Source organism: Mytilus galloprovincialis, chromosome 1 (genome assembly GCF_965363235.1).
Source record: "Mytilus galloprovincialis chromosome 1, xbMytGall1.hap1.1, whole genome shotgun sequence".
Taxonomy (NCBI): domain Eukaryota; kingdom Metazoa; phylum Mollusca; class Bivalvia; order Mytilida; family Mytilidae; genus Mytilus; species Mytilus galloprovincialis.
Genome location: NC_134838.1, coordinates 109,711,254 through 109,726,533, shown reverse-complemented (window position 1 = coordinate 109,726,533; position 15,280 = coordinate 109,711,254). Strand labels below are relative to the sequence as shown.

Sequence of the window (15,280 nt, the reverse complement as noted above, 5' to 3'; positions counted from 1 at the left end):
AAACTTCAAAAGTATTCCATATAAAAAAGGAAGATGTGATATGATTGCAAATGAGACAACTCTCCAAATGAGACCAAATAAGACATAAAACAATTATAGGTCCCGTACGGGCTTCAACAATGAGTAAAATTCATACTGCATAGTCTTCAATTCCCGAAATGAATAATGTAAAACAAACACAAAATCTAACGACCTGATTAACGTACAAAATAAAAAAGAAAGAAACAAATATAGTATATAGAAACAAACGACAAACACTGCATTACCGTCTCGTGACTTGAAACAGACACATACAGATATTGGCGGGGTTTACCTTTTTTAAGGGCACGCCAACACTCCCCTAACCTCGGGACTGGAACTGTGTGTACCAGTGCAATAAGCTTTATACCAAATCAACCGTTATCTCCATCATCTTCATTTTCATCAACCGTCACAAGATATTTAATATTTCTACACATTTCACTCATGGCCACAGGTCTGCACATGAAAGGTTCTGCTCAAAGCAAACACGTTATTTTGAGTTTTTCTTTACATGTACAGACAAGGTACTGTAGGAAGTCCGAAGACATTTGTTCCTAAAACAATCACCAGCTTCAAACCATCCCTATCAATTCATCCAAGATTTTAAAAGAGATCTAAAAGGGGATTTAGGAAGGTGTGATGACATCCATATGCTTGTCTGCAAAGATGCTGGGGAAACATTATACGAGACGTACACACTATCTTGAATTCGCTCAATTTCATGGTTGGCAACATATTAGATAGCGTCGCACTTTACTTTAAGTAGCATAAAATCCATTGGCATTCAATGTTTCAACAAGGTGTTTTGAACCAAACTCATGGTACATTTGTAAAGCCAATCCTAAATGAAAAGGAGTAAAACAAAAACGATTGCCTCAACAATTGCTTAGCATTTCCTCAATTTCTCTGGTGCCATTTCCTGAGAATAGTCTTGGCTGTATGCATTTTCATTGAGTAACCATAGAATGAATTGCAATAAATACGAAAGCATTGGCTGAATTAAGAAGGAAGAGACAATTCATCCGAAGTTGGGTAGTCTTCTTTAGAGTTTCGATGTCTTTTCTAAGTAAACTTGCAGCGGAATGAAATATCTGTCCGTTATTTGTGTCTATTGCAGTTGAAATTGAGATTTTGAGGTCAGTTTTCAATTGACTAGAAGCTTAAATGGCATCTTAAATAGTTATTTTGCTACTAAATATTTTGTTATATTTGCCTTGAACTTGTTGAAGTTGTTTGACAACTGAATTTCTATAGAAATAAATTAGTTTAGACTGCATTTTACATGTAGAATATTTTAAATTAGAATCAGCCGGAAGAAATGATCTATATTTATCGAGTAACGGTGTCATGAGGAATTACCATTAATTGAGATATCTGCTTCCACGGGTTTGGATTTTTTTTTTTTACGTTTTTACCAAATAATTTGTAATGCAACCAAAATGACAGAGTGATTGAAGTTTAAAAGATGGACGGGAAACTATTTCAACTTTAACTTTATCTGACACGGATAAAACATTTTTAATACGCTCATCTGATTCAAACTTGAGTAATTTTTTATCTTTCTAAAATGTTTTGTTTGCAACAAATATACAAGCGCTCCAGTTGAACGACTGCATTCTAGAACGTGTACAAATACCCGAAACAGAGGGACAACAGTCAGATAATTGTATGTCGTCATTAAATATTAGACTAGAGCTTCCTCGCTCTAAAAGGGGGAACAAATATGTTTACTTGTGTAAGTTTTGTGGCATGAACGATGATAAACTGCCTGCACGGAGTTCTTCAAATTAACAGCTATTGCATGAAACAGCTTGATATTCACCTCATCCAATCTTTTATGCAATGCAGATACAAAAATCGACTTCCCTAAACTGGTAAATTGACATAAAATTTCAATCAAGGTTTTTTTTGGCATATTATGCACTGCATAAAATGTAACGACTTTTGTCTTTTCTTTGAACTTAATGGAGCAAGTTGCAAACGACTTGACATATCACGGAATATTTACTGAAACTATCCGTCAATTATTTTGATTTTACAATAATATTTTTCTGACAAAGTATATTTGATGTTTTATAACGAAAAAACTTAGAATATAAACATATACAAACAAAGTATGTGGCATATATCAGTGCACTCTAATTGAAAATATGTGTATATAATAGCGAAAAAGGTAGTAATTTTTTATCATTTGAGAGCAAATTATTGACTAATACACAAAATGTGACGGAAGGCAAGTGATTGAGTTCCGTGTTGAAATTGCAGATTTTTACTCCATTCTTTTTCCATTGATTTCTTATGTTTTTTTTTCATATTTTGGTTCCGAAATTTTTATCACTAATTAGTTTTATTAAATATTATATGCTTAAAATATTATGGGATAATTTTTATTACTACTATGAAGAGGAAACTAAAGTTTGAGTCTGAATTTGCAATTAAAATTACCTCAATTTTAAATAGTCTAAACTTCGCAAATTTTATAGATTAGAAGAAAATAAAATACTGAATGGAATATTTTGACATATAGAAATAGCTTCAGGAAAAACTATTTCAATTAAATGTAAGCAAACATACACATTTTTTCATTTTGAAAAAGGGGGGTTGAAACTCTCCAATATACTACCAGTCATTAAAACGACTTTTTAGAAAAAAGTGACCGTACGAAATTCTGACGACAGGGCAAAAACTAAAGAAGACATATTTGTCTTTAAGTTAAGACCATTTTTAGCCGTGTGTTATTTGGGGAGATTAAACTCGCGATCTAGACGACTTTTTACACTTCTGTCACCGCACTATTATCGTGATATGTCAGAGGTCTTAAATAGTTATCGTTGCCGTCATTATGGTGAAAAATTTAACGTATTTCGTCAAAATCAGTCTATCGTCGAAAAGATTGTGTACATTTTATCGGAATGTACCAAAAATTAGCGTTAACGTCATTTGGCAAGAATTTTTACCGTTATTCGTCATGAAGGTACCCCATTACCACCCTCATAAAACATTATTTTATAAACTTTGATATAACTTTGTCAGTGTACAACATGTAATATCAACGACCACCAAGTATATTTCCTTTTAAAAAGTATTAATTTTTTTTTATTCTTATTAGCTTTGGATCCAGTTGCAAATATGTCATCCATGTTATGGGCGATTACAAAATAAACAATAAATACAAAATAAAGGTTCGTTATCTTAAAGTCATAAGAAACCTCAAATTAAAAAAAAAAAATATGCATATGTTTTTTATAACTAAAGGGATAGTTTTCTTTATACAACTTATGTACGTATACTTTTTTCTGAAAAATTCTTTAATTTGTCCACATTTAGAAGAAGTTTACTTATTTTTAATTGCTTCCTTCCGGAAGCAATTTGCCGACATATTTTCCGTATGCATCGTAACCCTCCTCGTAAAAATCCAGTGGTCGCAATACGCATGGATCGGTCATTAAAATAAACAATTCTCTGATTGTACATGTTAAACACGTGCTCAATGCTCATGTTTTTTTGTTATTTGTTTACTATAAGGTGACAATCGGTAAACTTCGGCTTCAAAACACGGCATTTAATGAGCAGCTATATTTGTTAAATCATAACAGACAGAGAGAGAAAAAAATGACGATTATACGTTATATTTGCGCAAAAAAATGAGAAAATCGTTCACAGAGGACTAAGTTTATAATATATACATGCATTGGTTCAAGAATTGGATAAACATTTTTTTCACCACTCACTCGTTTCATATGACTTTAAAGGGTTCGACCTGGCGAGAAATTTTTACTGCCACAGGAAACAAAACAAGTAAATTGAAAGTCAGAACTTTCAAACGAAACATCAGAATAAAAATGTTTGTCTAAAATGGTTATTTATTCCACAAACAAATGGTGAAAATGCAACCTCTATCTACCAGGTACTTTAAAATTACGCCTGAAATTACGCAACTTACTTTGTAGTGTTGTTTGTCAAGCGCAGGATCATTCATCCTATTGTCTGTGTAAACGGGAGAAATCTGGTTTAAAAAAATAACTTAATTCTTATTTGAATAAATGTATAAATGTTGTCAAATTTCTTAAAATATAAGAAATTGATAAAAGAGGGACGACAGATACCAGAGGAACAGTCAAACTCATAGATTGAGAATAAACTGACAACGCCATGGCTAAAAATAAAAAAAAACCAAACAGACAAATAATAGTATAGAAGACACAACATAGAAAACTAAAGACTAAGCAACACGAACCCCACCAGAAACTGGGGGATCTCAGTAGCTCTGGAAGGGTAAGCATATCCTGCTCCACATGAGGCACCCGTCGTGTAGCTTATGTTATTACAAATCCGGTAAATAGTCTAATTCGGTAGGTCACATTCGAGAAAAGGGAAGGGTACTGTAGTTACGACATAAGGAACATGTCCGATATCATATGTGAAACGGTTATTCCATAACGGTCATAGTTACGACATAAGGAACATGTCCGATATCATATGTGAAACGGTTATTCCATAACGGTCAACCAACTCGTGATGGCGTCTGTAAAATATATGAAGGGATGATTTCCATTTCACCATTTGGAACTCTTGTTTGAATAACTTCCTTGTGAGCAGCAATCAAGGAAATCATGATAGGAAATAATCTCAGATCTCAGATCTAAAATTTAACTTCTAGTGCGTTTTCTCCTTTGTAATGGTTTGACGAAGTTAGAATTGAACTTTAATTTTACCACAACTCAGGTGGTTGGTTTCTGTGTGACATTTGTTTGACATTTATATTTCTAGCACAAATCAGGCTCGGTCGTTTGGTTTCTATCTTAAAAATGAATTCATATTTGGCATAGCAAGGCCTATATTGTAGATACTAGTTCACAGTATGGGTTTGTTATCAACGCAAAATGGGGGGGGGGGAACATCCTCGTGCTCAAACCCTACGGTAAGCTCTATTGTATATGATTATTGCTGATACAATATGATTAATGTTACGCAATAAGATAATAGCATCTGTTTATATATATATAAATGAAGGAGTAATGAAATTGTTCATCTATAAACTTATCAGCAAAATGGGTAATGAAAGGAACAAATCATTATCATAATAATCTTAAATTCAATTATAATTACTTGTAAATAGAAAATAAATCATGTTGAAAGAATGTACTTATCATTACTTTACCTCAAATTAGAACCAGGTCCGATCTTTATTAAATACATACAGACGTATATCATTGATAATGTTTAAATTGGATGAAGTTTGTACATTATATGGGGAAGATACTAAATTATATCGAAATAAATATGATTAAGCCGTAATTCATATTTAGATCAACTTTAATAAATCTGACAAAATGTTTAATGGTATAAAAAAAAATAATTCCAAATTCTTGTATTTCAAAAAAAATATTGATCTGCAATTTACAGCAAGGCATGTATTCTTGTACACCCTTGTATTCATATTGTTCATGAAGACGGAGAATTCAAGAAAGGTATAAATCTGGTCAGTCATGAAGCACGGACTTCAGAACTGATGATACCTACAGAGACTATATTTAGCAATAAACCAGCATCAGTATCGACCAAAAGATGAGAAGATGAAAATAAATCATTTTATTACATAGTGAATCCGAAGCGTGTTTTTATTCTTGGTAAACCTTCACCAGTAACGCCCAAACCCAAACAACTGAAATCCAAGAATGTATCAATATACTTGAATAACTGAGCTACTGAGCGGACCAACAGTAGCAGTGCCAGCAGTAAAGCGTTATGCCAGGCGTTATTGTTGCTATGACAAGTGTATAAGAGAATGTATCCGCGTTGTCATCATTCTTTAACGGTAAAATAATCGTATTAGCGTCACAAAATCTCTCAGACAGTAGTCTCCAGCTTTAAAATTAAGAAATGCAAGCATCAGATTACCGTATTTAAAAATACGAGATTTTTTTCAGAAATGCAGGTGCTGATAATATGTTTCAAACCCACAAATATGGAAAGCACAAGATGGAAAATAAAAGTCATGACTTTTGTCGTTTTGACTCTATCTATAGAACACGAGCATGATGATGCAAACACCAAAAAATACTGTTTTCTTTGAAATCATTATTTTTTTAAGTTCCTTCCCTTCCCGATAGTGATAGAACACGTCCAGTATCAACAATATCATTGAAGTCTTCAAAAGGTAAAATATTACTATCGTCAGAGCCAGAGCCATTGTAAGTATATACAGAATTCACTAGACTAAACAATAGTTTATTTATCTATTAGATTATTGGGTTTATTATTTATCATAAACGAATGAACCGTTTAGCAACCCGTTTGCTATCAATGGGTGTATGTGCACGTCACATGTCCTCGAACCCCATCATTATTTCTTCGTTTGTGCAAAACATACTTCATGTAGAAAAACCGTTATCCATAAATAGAATAGACAGAACTTTCTGGAAGAAATTTGTCTGATTGCTCTGGAACCTTAATATTAATACAATTCAACAATTTAAAGGTTTTAACGTTATGTAGAAAAAGTCTGTAATAAAAATATTGAATTTCCCGGATTTGCAGTGATTAGGGTTTAAAAAATAGTACTGTTGTACTTTCTAAAGGGATACATCAAAACTGATTGTGACAGAAGCAGAAGTTTAACTATATATAACAACAATTAAATACTTGTTCCTTTGAATGTTGTCTATGTTGGCTAAATATATATTCAACGATATTTGATATTGAATTTAAAAAAAAAAACATTTTAAAATCAAAAATCTAGAAAGAAAACAAAAAGACTTAGATATAGGAAGATGTAGTATAAGTGCCAATGAAACAAGGCAACTCTCCTTCAAAGTCACAATTTATAAAAGTAAACCATTATATATAGGTCAAGGTACGATCTTCAACACGGAGCCTTGGCTCACACCTAACAGCAAGCTAGAAAGGGCCCAAAAAATACTAGTGTAAAACCATTCAAAAGAGAAAATCAACGGTCTAATCTAGTATATAAAAGGCCCGTGTACCAGGTTATTTTTATTTATTTTTTTTTTCATTTTTGATACAAGCATTTAAATAATTGTGTATATTTTTTCCTGGAAAATGGTATTGGATTTCCCCAATAAAATATATTGAAATAAATTAGTGTTAAACTGTAACAAACATATTATATGAAACTAAAAGAATGTCTGGACATGTAATAGCTCAGAAGTGCACTTGAAGTGTAACTTGAGCTTCAAACTGAAATATAATGAGGTTGCCTGAATAAAAGAACAGAGTTCCAATGTTACCCGCGTCACACATATTTATTTATCCAAGGTACAAGTGCAATAACTAAAAAAAGCACTTTTGTTCTCTAGAATTTTTCATTAATATCTTAGAGAAATAAAGACTTTGGAGAAGTACAATGTGATTTCCACTATGATTATATTTCCAAGGGGTCATAACGTGTTCAAAATATTTGATCAGAACTTATTTTCGAAAGCGCCAAAGGCATTGCTGATATATACCTATATGAGATGTGAGAGCGCTACCAATGCATTTTTCCATATAAAACAATATTTCCAAACAGCACAACACTTTAAAAAAAAATTTATCCGCACTGCTTTTGAAACTCGTCAAAGACAAATGTAATTAATTATATGTACTAATATAAACCTCTCATTTAAGTTTTACAAAATTCTGGCTAAAAAAAATTGAACGGCACTGATTTTCAAACTCGTTTAAGACATTACTGATATAAACCTATGACAAAATTTCATAAAATGCTGGAAAGAATTGAACACATGAGAGCGCTAACAATACAATTTTCCATATGAATCGATATTTCCTTAGGGAAAAAATCTTTCAAAAATAATTGATCCATCAAAGACATTTTTTATATAAACCTATCTTTTAATTTTCAAAATAATTGATCCGTCAAAGACATTTTTATATAAACATATCTTTTAAGTTTCACAAAATTCTAGCAAGAATTGTACGTTAACAATGCAATTGTTCATACAAATAATGTTTCCAAGGGCCATTACTCTTTTAAAAATAATTGATCAATGATTTTCAAACTCGTCCAAGACATTGCCGATACTTAACCTATATATGATATAAGTTCCATAAAAATCTGTCATGACAAGAGTTGTTCACGTGTGAGCGTTAACAAGACCGTAAGATCGGACGCACAGAAGGACGGTATATTTGTGTCACCCGCACCGCGTTGCGCAGGGAACAATCAGGGTTTTGATAAGAAGAAAAGAAAGTCTCCTTTACTGAATACTCAACATTTTATGGGTTGATATTCAATGCTAGTATACCTCAGTGTGTATTTTCTATATAAAATCAAATACGAATAAAATTCCTATTTTCCCAAAGGAATTTGTTTCAACGACTATTTTCCCAAGGGTAATAATTCATGGGAAGAAACGTACTGCTGAACTTTTTCATTTTTTTGTTTTTCGTAGTTTGACGTTCAATTACTAAATAATGTTCAAAATTTACAAATAACGTTTTTATTCCGCATCTGATATATTTTTGTATTTCTTTGAATAGAATTTAGATTTTTTCATAAACAGTTCAGTATTATAAATCAGTTATCTAACACGTATAGATCTCGGGATGCCGTATATTTTTTTTATTCCCTCGACATATTGTTTTCTCTCCGTGGGGCGTCAAGAGCTAGTGCGTGTCTCGGGAAAATAAAATGGCTATATCCATCAATATACACAGTTGAATAACTGTACACTTTTCTTTTCAATGGACAATAATAATGAAGCGAAAAGGATATTTTGATATAGTAAAATGTTTATCTCTTTAAAGTACGGGATCACACGTATACAAAAAAATTGTTTCTCATCTAAAACCACAATGCCATACAATAAAAAATAATACGCAATTTTGTTCAAAATTATATCATTATATCTCAATTGTAAACGCCTTTATCTTTATTAGATGTTAATAGATTTAAGTCCTTAGACATAATTTGTGAAATCTCCTATTTCTTTGACTAATTTGTAGATGTCACGAACACTGTTATTAAATCAATAAACCTTTACATTCTTTTGGAAGAACAGAAAAATATACCATCTCTCAAAAATGTCTGAATTCCGATCGGATATCTTTTTAATGTGAAATGAATTGAGATTGAATAGTAACACATTTGTTGGACAGTATTTCTGTACTTTACCTCGACGGCCATGAAAATTCATACCTTGAAATTGTCTCTAACTACTGTTTCGCTTCAAAATCTTAAATGCGAAATTAAAAATATATTTATAATATTTATATACAAATTTCTAATTGATATTTTTTACATTTAATGCAAAATAAAAATTGGCCATATCTTTTCGAGCTGACATACGACATACACATATAGTACACGTTGCAATGTAGTATATCATTATTGAAACTATGCGTCGTATGTCAGATCGATAAAGATATGGCAATTTTAGTTGCATTAAATGTGAAAATAACAATTAAAAATTAGGATTTCAAAAATTAGGATTTATGATAATAATAGTCATTTTTTCACACAGAAACGTCATGTTCATGTTTTTGCGCAAAGACTAATGGAGTCAGAATTGTGCTTCGATCTAATGTATTTTTCTTCAATCTTCGAAAACAATTTCTTAGAATAATTGTATATATCTAATGAAGTGCTTAGTTAGGAAACAGAATTTATATCACATATATCCCGTGAAAAGTGTAACCGTTACATCACAACGTTCACAAAATGTTATTAATGTCATGCTAGAATTCTCAAAATATTATTATGAGAATTTGATCCAGTTCAAATTCAATAAAAATGTAAAAAAAAATCGTTATGATAAAATCTACGTACGGTTCTATTACATGTTTTAGTGCTGATCAAATGATCTTTTAATCAAGCAAGTACTTTCGAGTACATTTTGTTTTTTACTTGTGAACGTCTTCTATTTACAGATTTCAAAAATCAAAAGCAAATTAGAATTATATCATAAACTGAAAAAAGAAAAAAATGAGGATCAAACTATTGTACGAAATTAGAACAAAAGCAACGAGATCTATAGTGCAACAACCAACCGGCACTTCCACATATATTTTACTAAATATGAAAATATTAAGGAAACTGAATTCGTTTTGTATATCAGTTTTCAATTGGTCTCGATAAGATACCAAAATAATTTCAATGAAAATGATAAAAAATAACGGAGTTACGCTGAAAAATAGTATTCTATATATATAGTGCCATTTATTTATACACGAACTTGCATGATTTTTTCATTAAAACAATGAAATAACTGCAAATTTTCGTCGCGTCTTACTTTATTGACTTTTTTTAGATTGATTGTATCTTATCAAGTATAAATACTGCATATATCATATTTACAATATTCAGATGCAGGTCAACGAGTTCTAGATGCATATTTAATAAAAATATGAGATTCGCCCAATTACGTATTTAACGTACACGTGCACAATGATAGATTTTTGTGGATAGTCGTGTTTTAGTAGTGGTTTGATGATCTGGCTTATCAATGATTTGGAATTGCCATTCATTTTCGTTCACTTTTTCCCTTTCTTTCGCAAAAAAGGTATTGATGAAAATATAAACATAATGCATAGTCAAAACCAAAATAGTCTTGGTATTTTGTAGACAATTTCAATTTATAAATCCTTGACCGATATATTTTAAAGACAAATCTATTCCCTTTTCATCCCGTTCAATTGTTTGTTAGTTTTAAGGCTTTAAAGATCATCTTAGTTTTCCTATAATTAACAATTTTGAGAGAGTATATGATCGGATTGACACATAACAAAACAAAATCTTCACAAGGAACACTACACATTGTATATATTCAAAATATAGTCGGTAAAACCTCTTGTCCGCCCTGAGGATGAGACTAAAATCAAGTTAAGTGTAAAACACTAACACAAAAATCATGCTCCAATGATTTGTTGGTATTAAAGTGCCATACCAGACTGTGTCTTTGGGGTGTAAATATTTGATATACTTATGATATGGTAATTATCTTCCCCCGTGGCATGGATCCCACCTACCGGTGTTCACACCCCGCATATTTAAGTTCTTACGGTTAATTAAGGATGCAGACCCTGAAATGACAGCAAGTATACGAAAAAACATAGTTAAAGCAAAAACGTCTTGTTAAATCAAATGGGTTTTTCGTCTTAAAAACAAGACCTCCTTATGATGTCTCAGTGTCTCTTAATTGTTTACAATAGTTGCAGAACGAGAACTTCAAAGGAAAAAGGCTACATAATATAAATATAACAAAATCACTGTACATATGAAAAATGATCTCTTATCATTTCTGTTTCTCAATTCATGGGAAAAAGTGAAGGATTGATAATGATAATAATAGAGGTTTGAATATTGTGTAATCGCTATTTGATGCCTAATTAATTGAGACAAAACAGTTGTTAGATCTTATATTACGGTAGTCGTGTTCGCAAGTTATCTAAAGTAAAATTAACAGTATCAGTACAATGTAGATAGTCAAATCAATTTGGTAAGAGAATATATAAATAAATGGTCAGGGTCAGAAAGATTCCAGGTGCAATGCCAATATTAAATCAAAGGGCATTGTCTAAGGTTGAGAAAAAGCCGAAGAACCCATCCTCTGTGTTAAAACGATAGCTATAAATAAATGTGTTAATGTGACTCTAAATGGAATTTAGTGTCATGGGAAAGCTTAAAAAATCAACTATAAACCCAATTAAAAAGAGAAAATGATACAGCTTAAACATGGAGGTCTTCGTTCGTTGACATGGCAAATTACATGTATCATAGTTACAGAGGGTGAGTTAAAACACGTGTAACACCATTATTCCCGCTCATAAATAACAGCCAGCAAAAAAACTTTGTTTATCTACACCCTCTGTCTCACTAAACTAATTAGAAGAAGATTTTTATCCTTTGACAAGAGATGAAGCTCGTTACGTTTGGTGTTAGAATTCTTTTATCTTGTATGCACGCCCCTTTGTACAATGGGACATTTTCTCAAGATACTAATTAAAGGTTTGAGTATTATTTATGATAAAGTGTGTAATGTTGAGAATATAATAAAACAAAATGTTGTCATTGATATTCTAGATAAAAAGCATTCCTATTTGTAATTGCTTTAAATATGTTTTGTACTGAACTGTTTTGTGTTAACATAAAGGATACCGTGACGATTTGTAATTTTCTTCTCTCCGTTTTCATAACATGTCAACTCTATTACAGAACGTCTATAGGACGCTTGTACATTAGTCTTTTGAGTAATAATTTTGATTTATACCTTGTTTTCAAATTATAATAATATTTTCATTTTGAGAAAACTCGTTTAAATTCAGAACAATACGAGAAATTCGTCATTCATTTTTTTCTACCTTTTCAGTCATTTTAACTAAAGCCCATTCTGTTAAACAATTATAAGGAACATTTCATGTAAATTTTAAAAATTAAAATATATTGTATTTAAGTTTTATTTGCCTTTTCCTGTCTTAACTTTGTGCTATCGTCGCCTTTACAAACGTGTAAGTCAAAAATAAAGTAAAAGTAGTATCAGTGGTTCATGCTTTTCCCTTTACGACACATGCTAATGGGTGTTTTAGGACCATTATTTTTGTAACTACAATACAATTTACATGTTATTTATATTTAGACTTACTTCTTTTTGTCCTTTCTTCTGAATAAACTGTACTATAAAGCATCAGATTTAAAGTTAATAAAATCCGCAGAATCATGATATTTTCACTATAAACGTCCACATTTTGTCACATTTTGTTTGTATAAATATAAATAATAAAAAATTTAAACCAACTACTAATCCTTTTTTATCAGACGTGAAGTGATAATTTAGATATATTCCATTATAACTATAACCTTAAAATATATATGTTTTTTCCTTTTCATTTTCGGAGAAAATTGTTGAATGAATTTATTAATCCAAAATTTTTAAAACATTAGCATGAAAGATACAAATAGATTGCAAGTTCTTTACAAACTCCGCCTACCTCACACCTCGTGACTGTAGAAGAAGCTACGTATGTCTGCTCATTTTCAAATTAAAGGTCGCCTATAACATCTACGTGTTGTATCGTAAGGGAGAGATCTTGCCAAAAACTTTCACTGCATTTTATATACTTCACTAGCTGATAATCAAATATACGACTTAATTACAGTCTATTTTGAACAACAACTTGCACATATCCCGAATTGAAAAATAACAATGAAGATATTTCGGATTCCTTTGAAGTGCTGTCTGGGTTTTGTTTCATTATATATCCTTTCGACAATTTCCAGGATGAAAGAATGATATTTGTTTCAAACCTGAATCAGATGCTTAGAATATAAGCAAGGAATTAAGATTAAAAAAAAATACCAGCTAAAATATATATGACATATGCGAACCAGTCCAACTTCAATTATTTGTTTTATCCTGAGGTTTTGTCTTGATAATAGGTCATTTTATGTTGTACAACAATGTATATATTCCATGATCAAATAATGTTTACTAGTATTCAGATTGTCTAAAATATTGTCATGAAAAGTTTACAAAAATAAAGTGGCAAGTTGTACATGCATATATATAAATGTTTTGAGATTTAGTCCTTGTTTCAAAAATTCAAGTAACTTTTTTTATATACCAATGTGTGACTCTTTTATACCGGTTTTTACTTGATATGCAAGTGTTCTCCCTATATCAGAGCTGGTTTCGATATATGTGTCTTGTTAACTGTTTATATATATATATATAGTCGCATATGTTAGATTGCTGATTTGTTTGTTGTTTATCCACACATACATGTATGTCCTTGTTCTCATCTTTGTTGTTTTGTCATTATGGGCAGTTGTCTCATTCATTGGAATCATACTACATATCCTTCCTAACATATGTATAGCATATACATATAACTCTAGTGTTGTTCTCTATTATCCTCTCATATGGTAGAGTGCTGTGGATGTTTGCTGTTATCCTAGTATGTGTTAAATTGATGGGATTTTTTGTTGTTATCCTTGCATATTGTAGAGTGCTGGGGATGTTTGCTGTTATCCACATATGTGTCATAGATATAGGGATGCTTTCTGTTATTTTCGTATGTGTTAGAATGCTGGTGATGTTATCCTTACATATGATAGAGTGCTGGGGAAGTTTTCTGTTATCCTTACATATGATAGCGTGCTGGTGATGTTTTCTGTTATCCTTACATATGATAGAGTGCTGATGAAATTTGCTGTTATCCTTACATATGATAGAGTGCTGAGGATGTTTTATGTTATCCTTACATATGATAGAGTGCTGATGAAATTTGCTGTTATCCTTACATATGATAGAGTGCTGATGAAATTTGCTGTTATCCTTACATATGATAGAGTGCTGAGGATGTTTTATGTTATCCTTACATATGATAGAGTGCTGATGAAATTTGCTTTTATCCTTTCATATGATAGAGTGCTGGTGATGTTTTCTGTTATCCTTACATATGATAGAGTGCTGAGGATGTTTTATGTTATCCTGACATATGATAGAGTGCTGAAGATGTTTTCTGTTATCCTGACATATGATAGAGTGCTGAGGATGTTTTCTGTTATCCTTACATATGATAGAGTGCTGAGGATGTTTTTTGTTATCCTGACATATGATAGAGTGCTGGTGATGTTTTATGTTATCCTTACATATGATAGAGTGCTGATGATGTTTTCTGTTATCCTGACATATGATAGAGTGCGGGGATTTTCTGTTATCCTTACATATGTGAGAGTGCTGGGATGTTTGCTGTTATCCTTATATATGGTAGACTAGTGTGTTGGTATTGATTACTGTTTTCCTCAAATGTGTTAGAAGTCTAGGGATGTTCGATGTCATCCTTACATATGGTAGATTACTGGAGATGTTTGCTGTTATCCTAACATGTAGTGGAGTGATAATATGTTGTATGCTGGTTTTTTTTCAAATTTGTTAGAGGTCTAGGGATAATTGATGTTATCCTTACATATTGTAAAGTGCTGCTGCTGTTTGTTATTTCCTCAAATTTGTCAGAGGTCTAGGGATGATTGATGTTATCCTTACATATTGTAAAGTGCTGGTGCTGTTTGTTTATTCCCCAAATTTGTCAGAGGTCTAGGGATGTTTGTTGTTATCCTTACATATTGTAAAGTGCTGATGCTGTTTGTTATTACCTCAAATTTTGTCAGAGGTCTAGGGATAATTGATGTTATCCTTACATATTGTAAAGTGCTGGTGCTGTTTGTTATTTCCTCAAATTTTGTCAGAGGTCTAGGGATAATTGATGTTATCCTTACATATTGTAAAGTGCTGGTGCT

At 31.6% G+C, this 15,280-nt stretch overlaps 1 protein-coding gene across 1 annotated transcript in view; it reads right to left on the bottom strand.

Annotated features, from left to right (window-relative positions):
• The window catches only part of LOC143050875 (R-spondin-2-like), a 51,060-nt gene extending 38,131 nt beyond the window's left edge, over positions 1-12,929 (bottom strand). Inside the window, exon 1 of the mRNA XM_076223982.1 lies at positions 12,624-12,929. Within this exon, the coding sequence (XP_076080097.1) occupies positions 12,624-12,699 (76 nt within the window). The 5' untranslated portion in view covers positions 12,700-12,929. The remainder of the gene's footprint in view (positions 1-12,623) is intronic.
• Between the last annotated feature and the right edge of the window lie 2,351 nt (positions 12,930-15,280).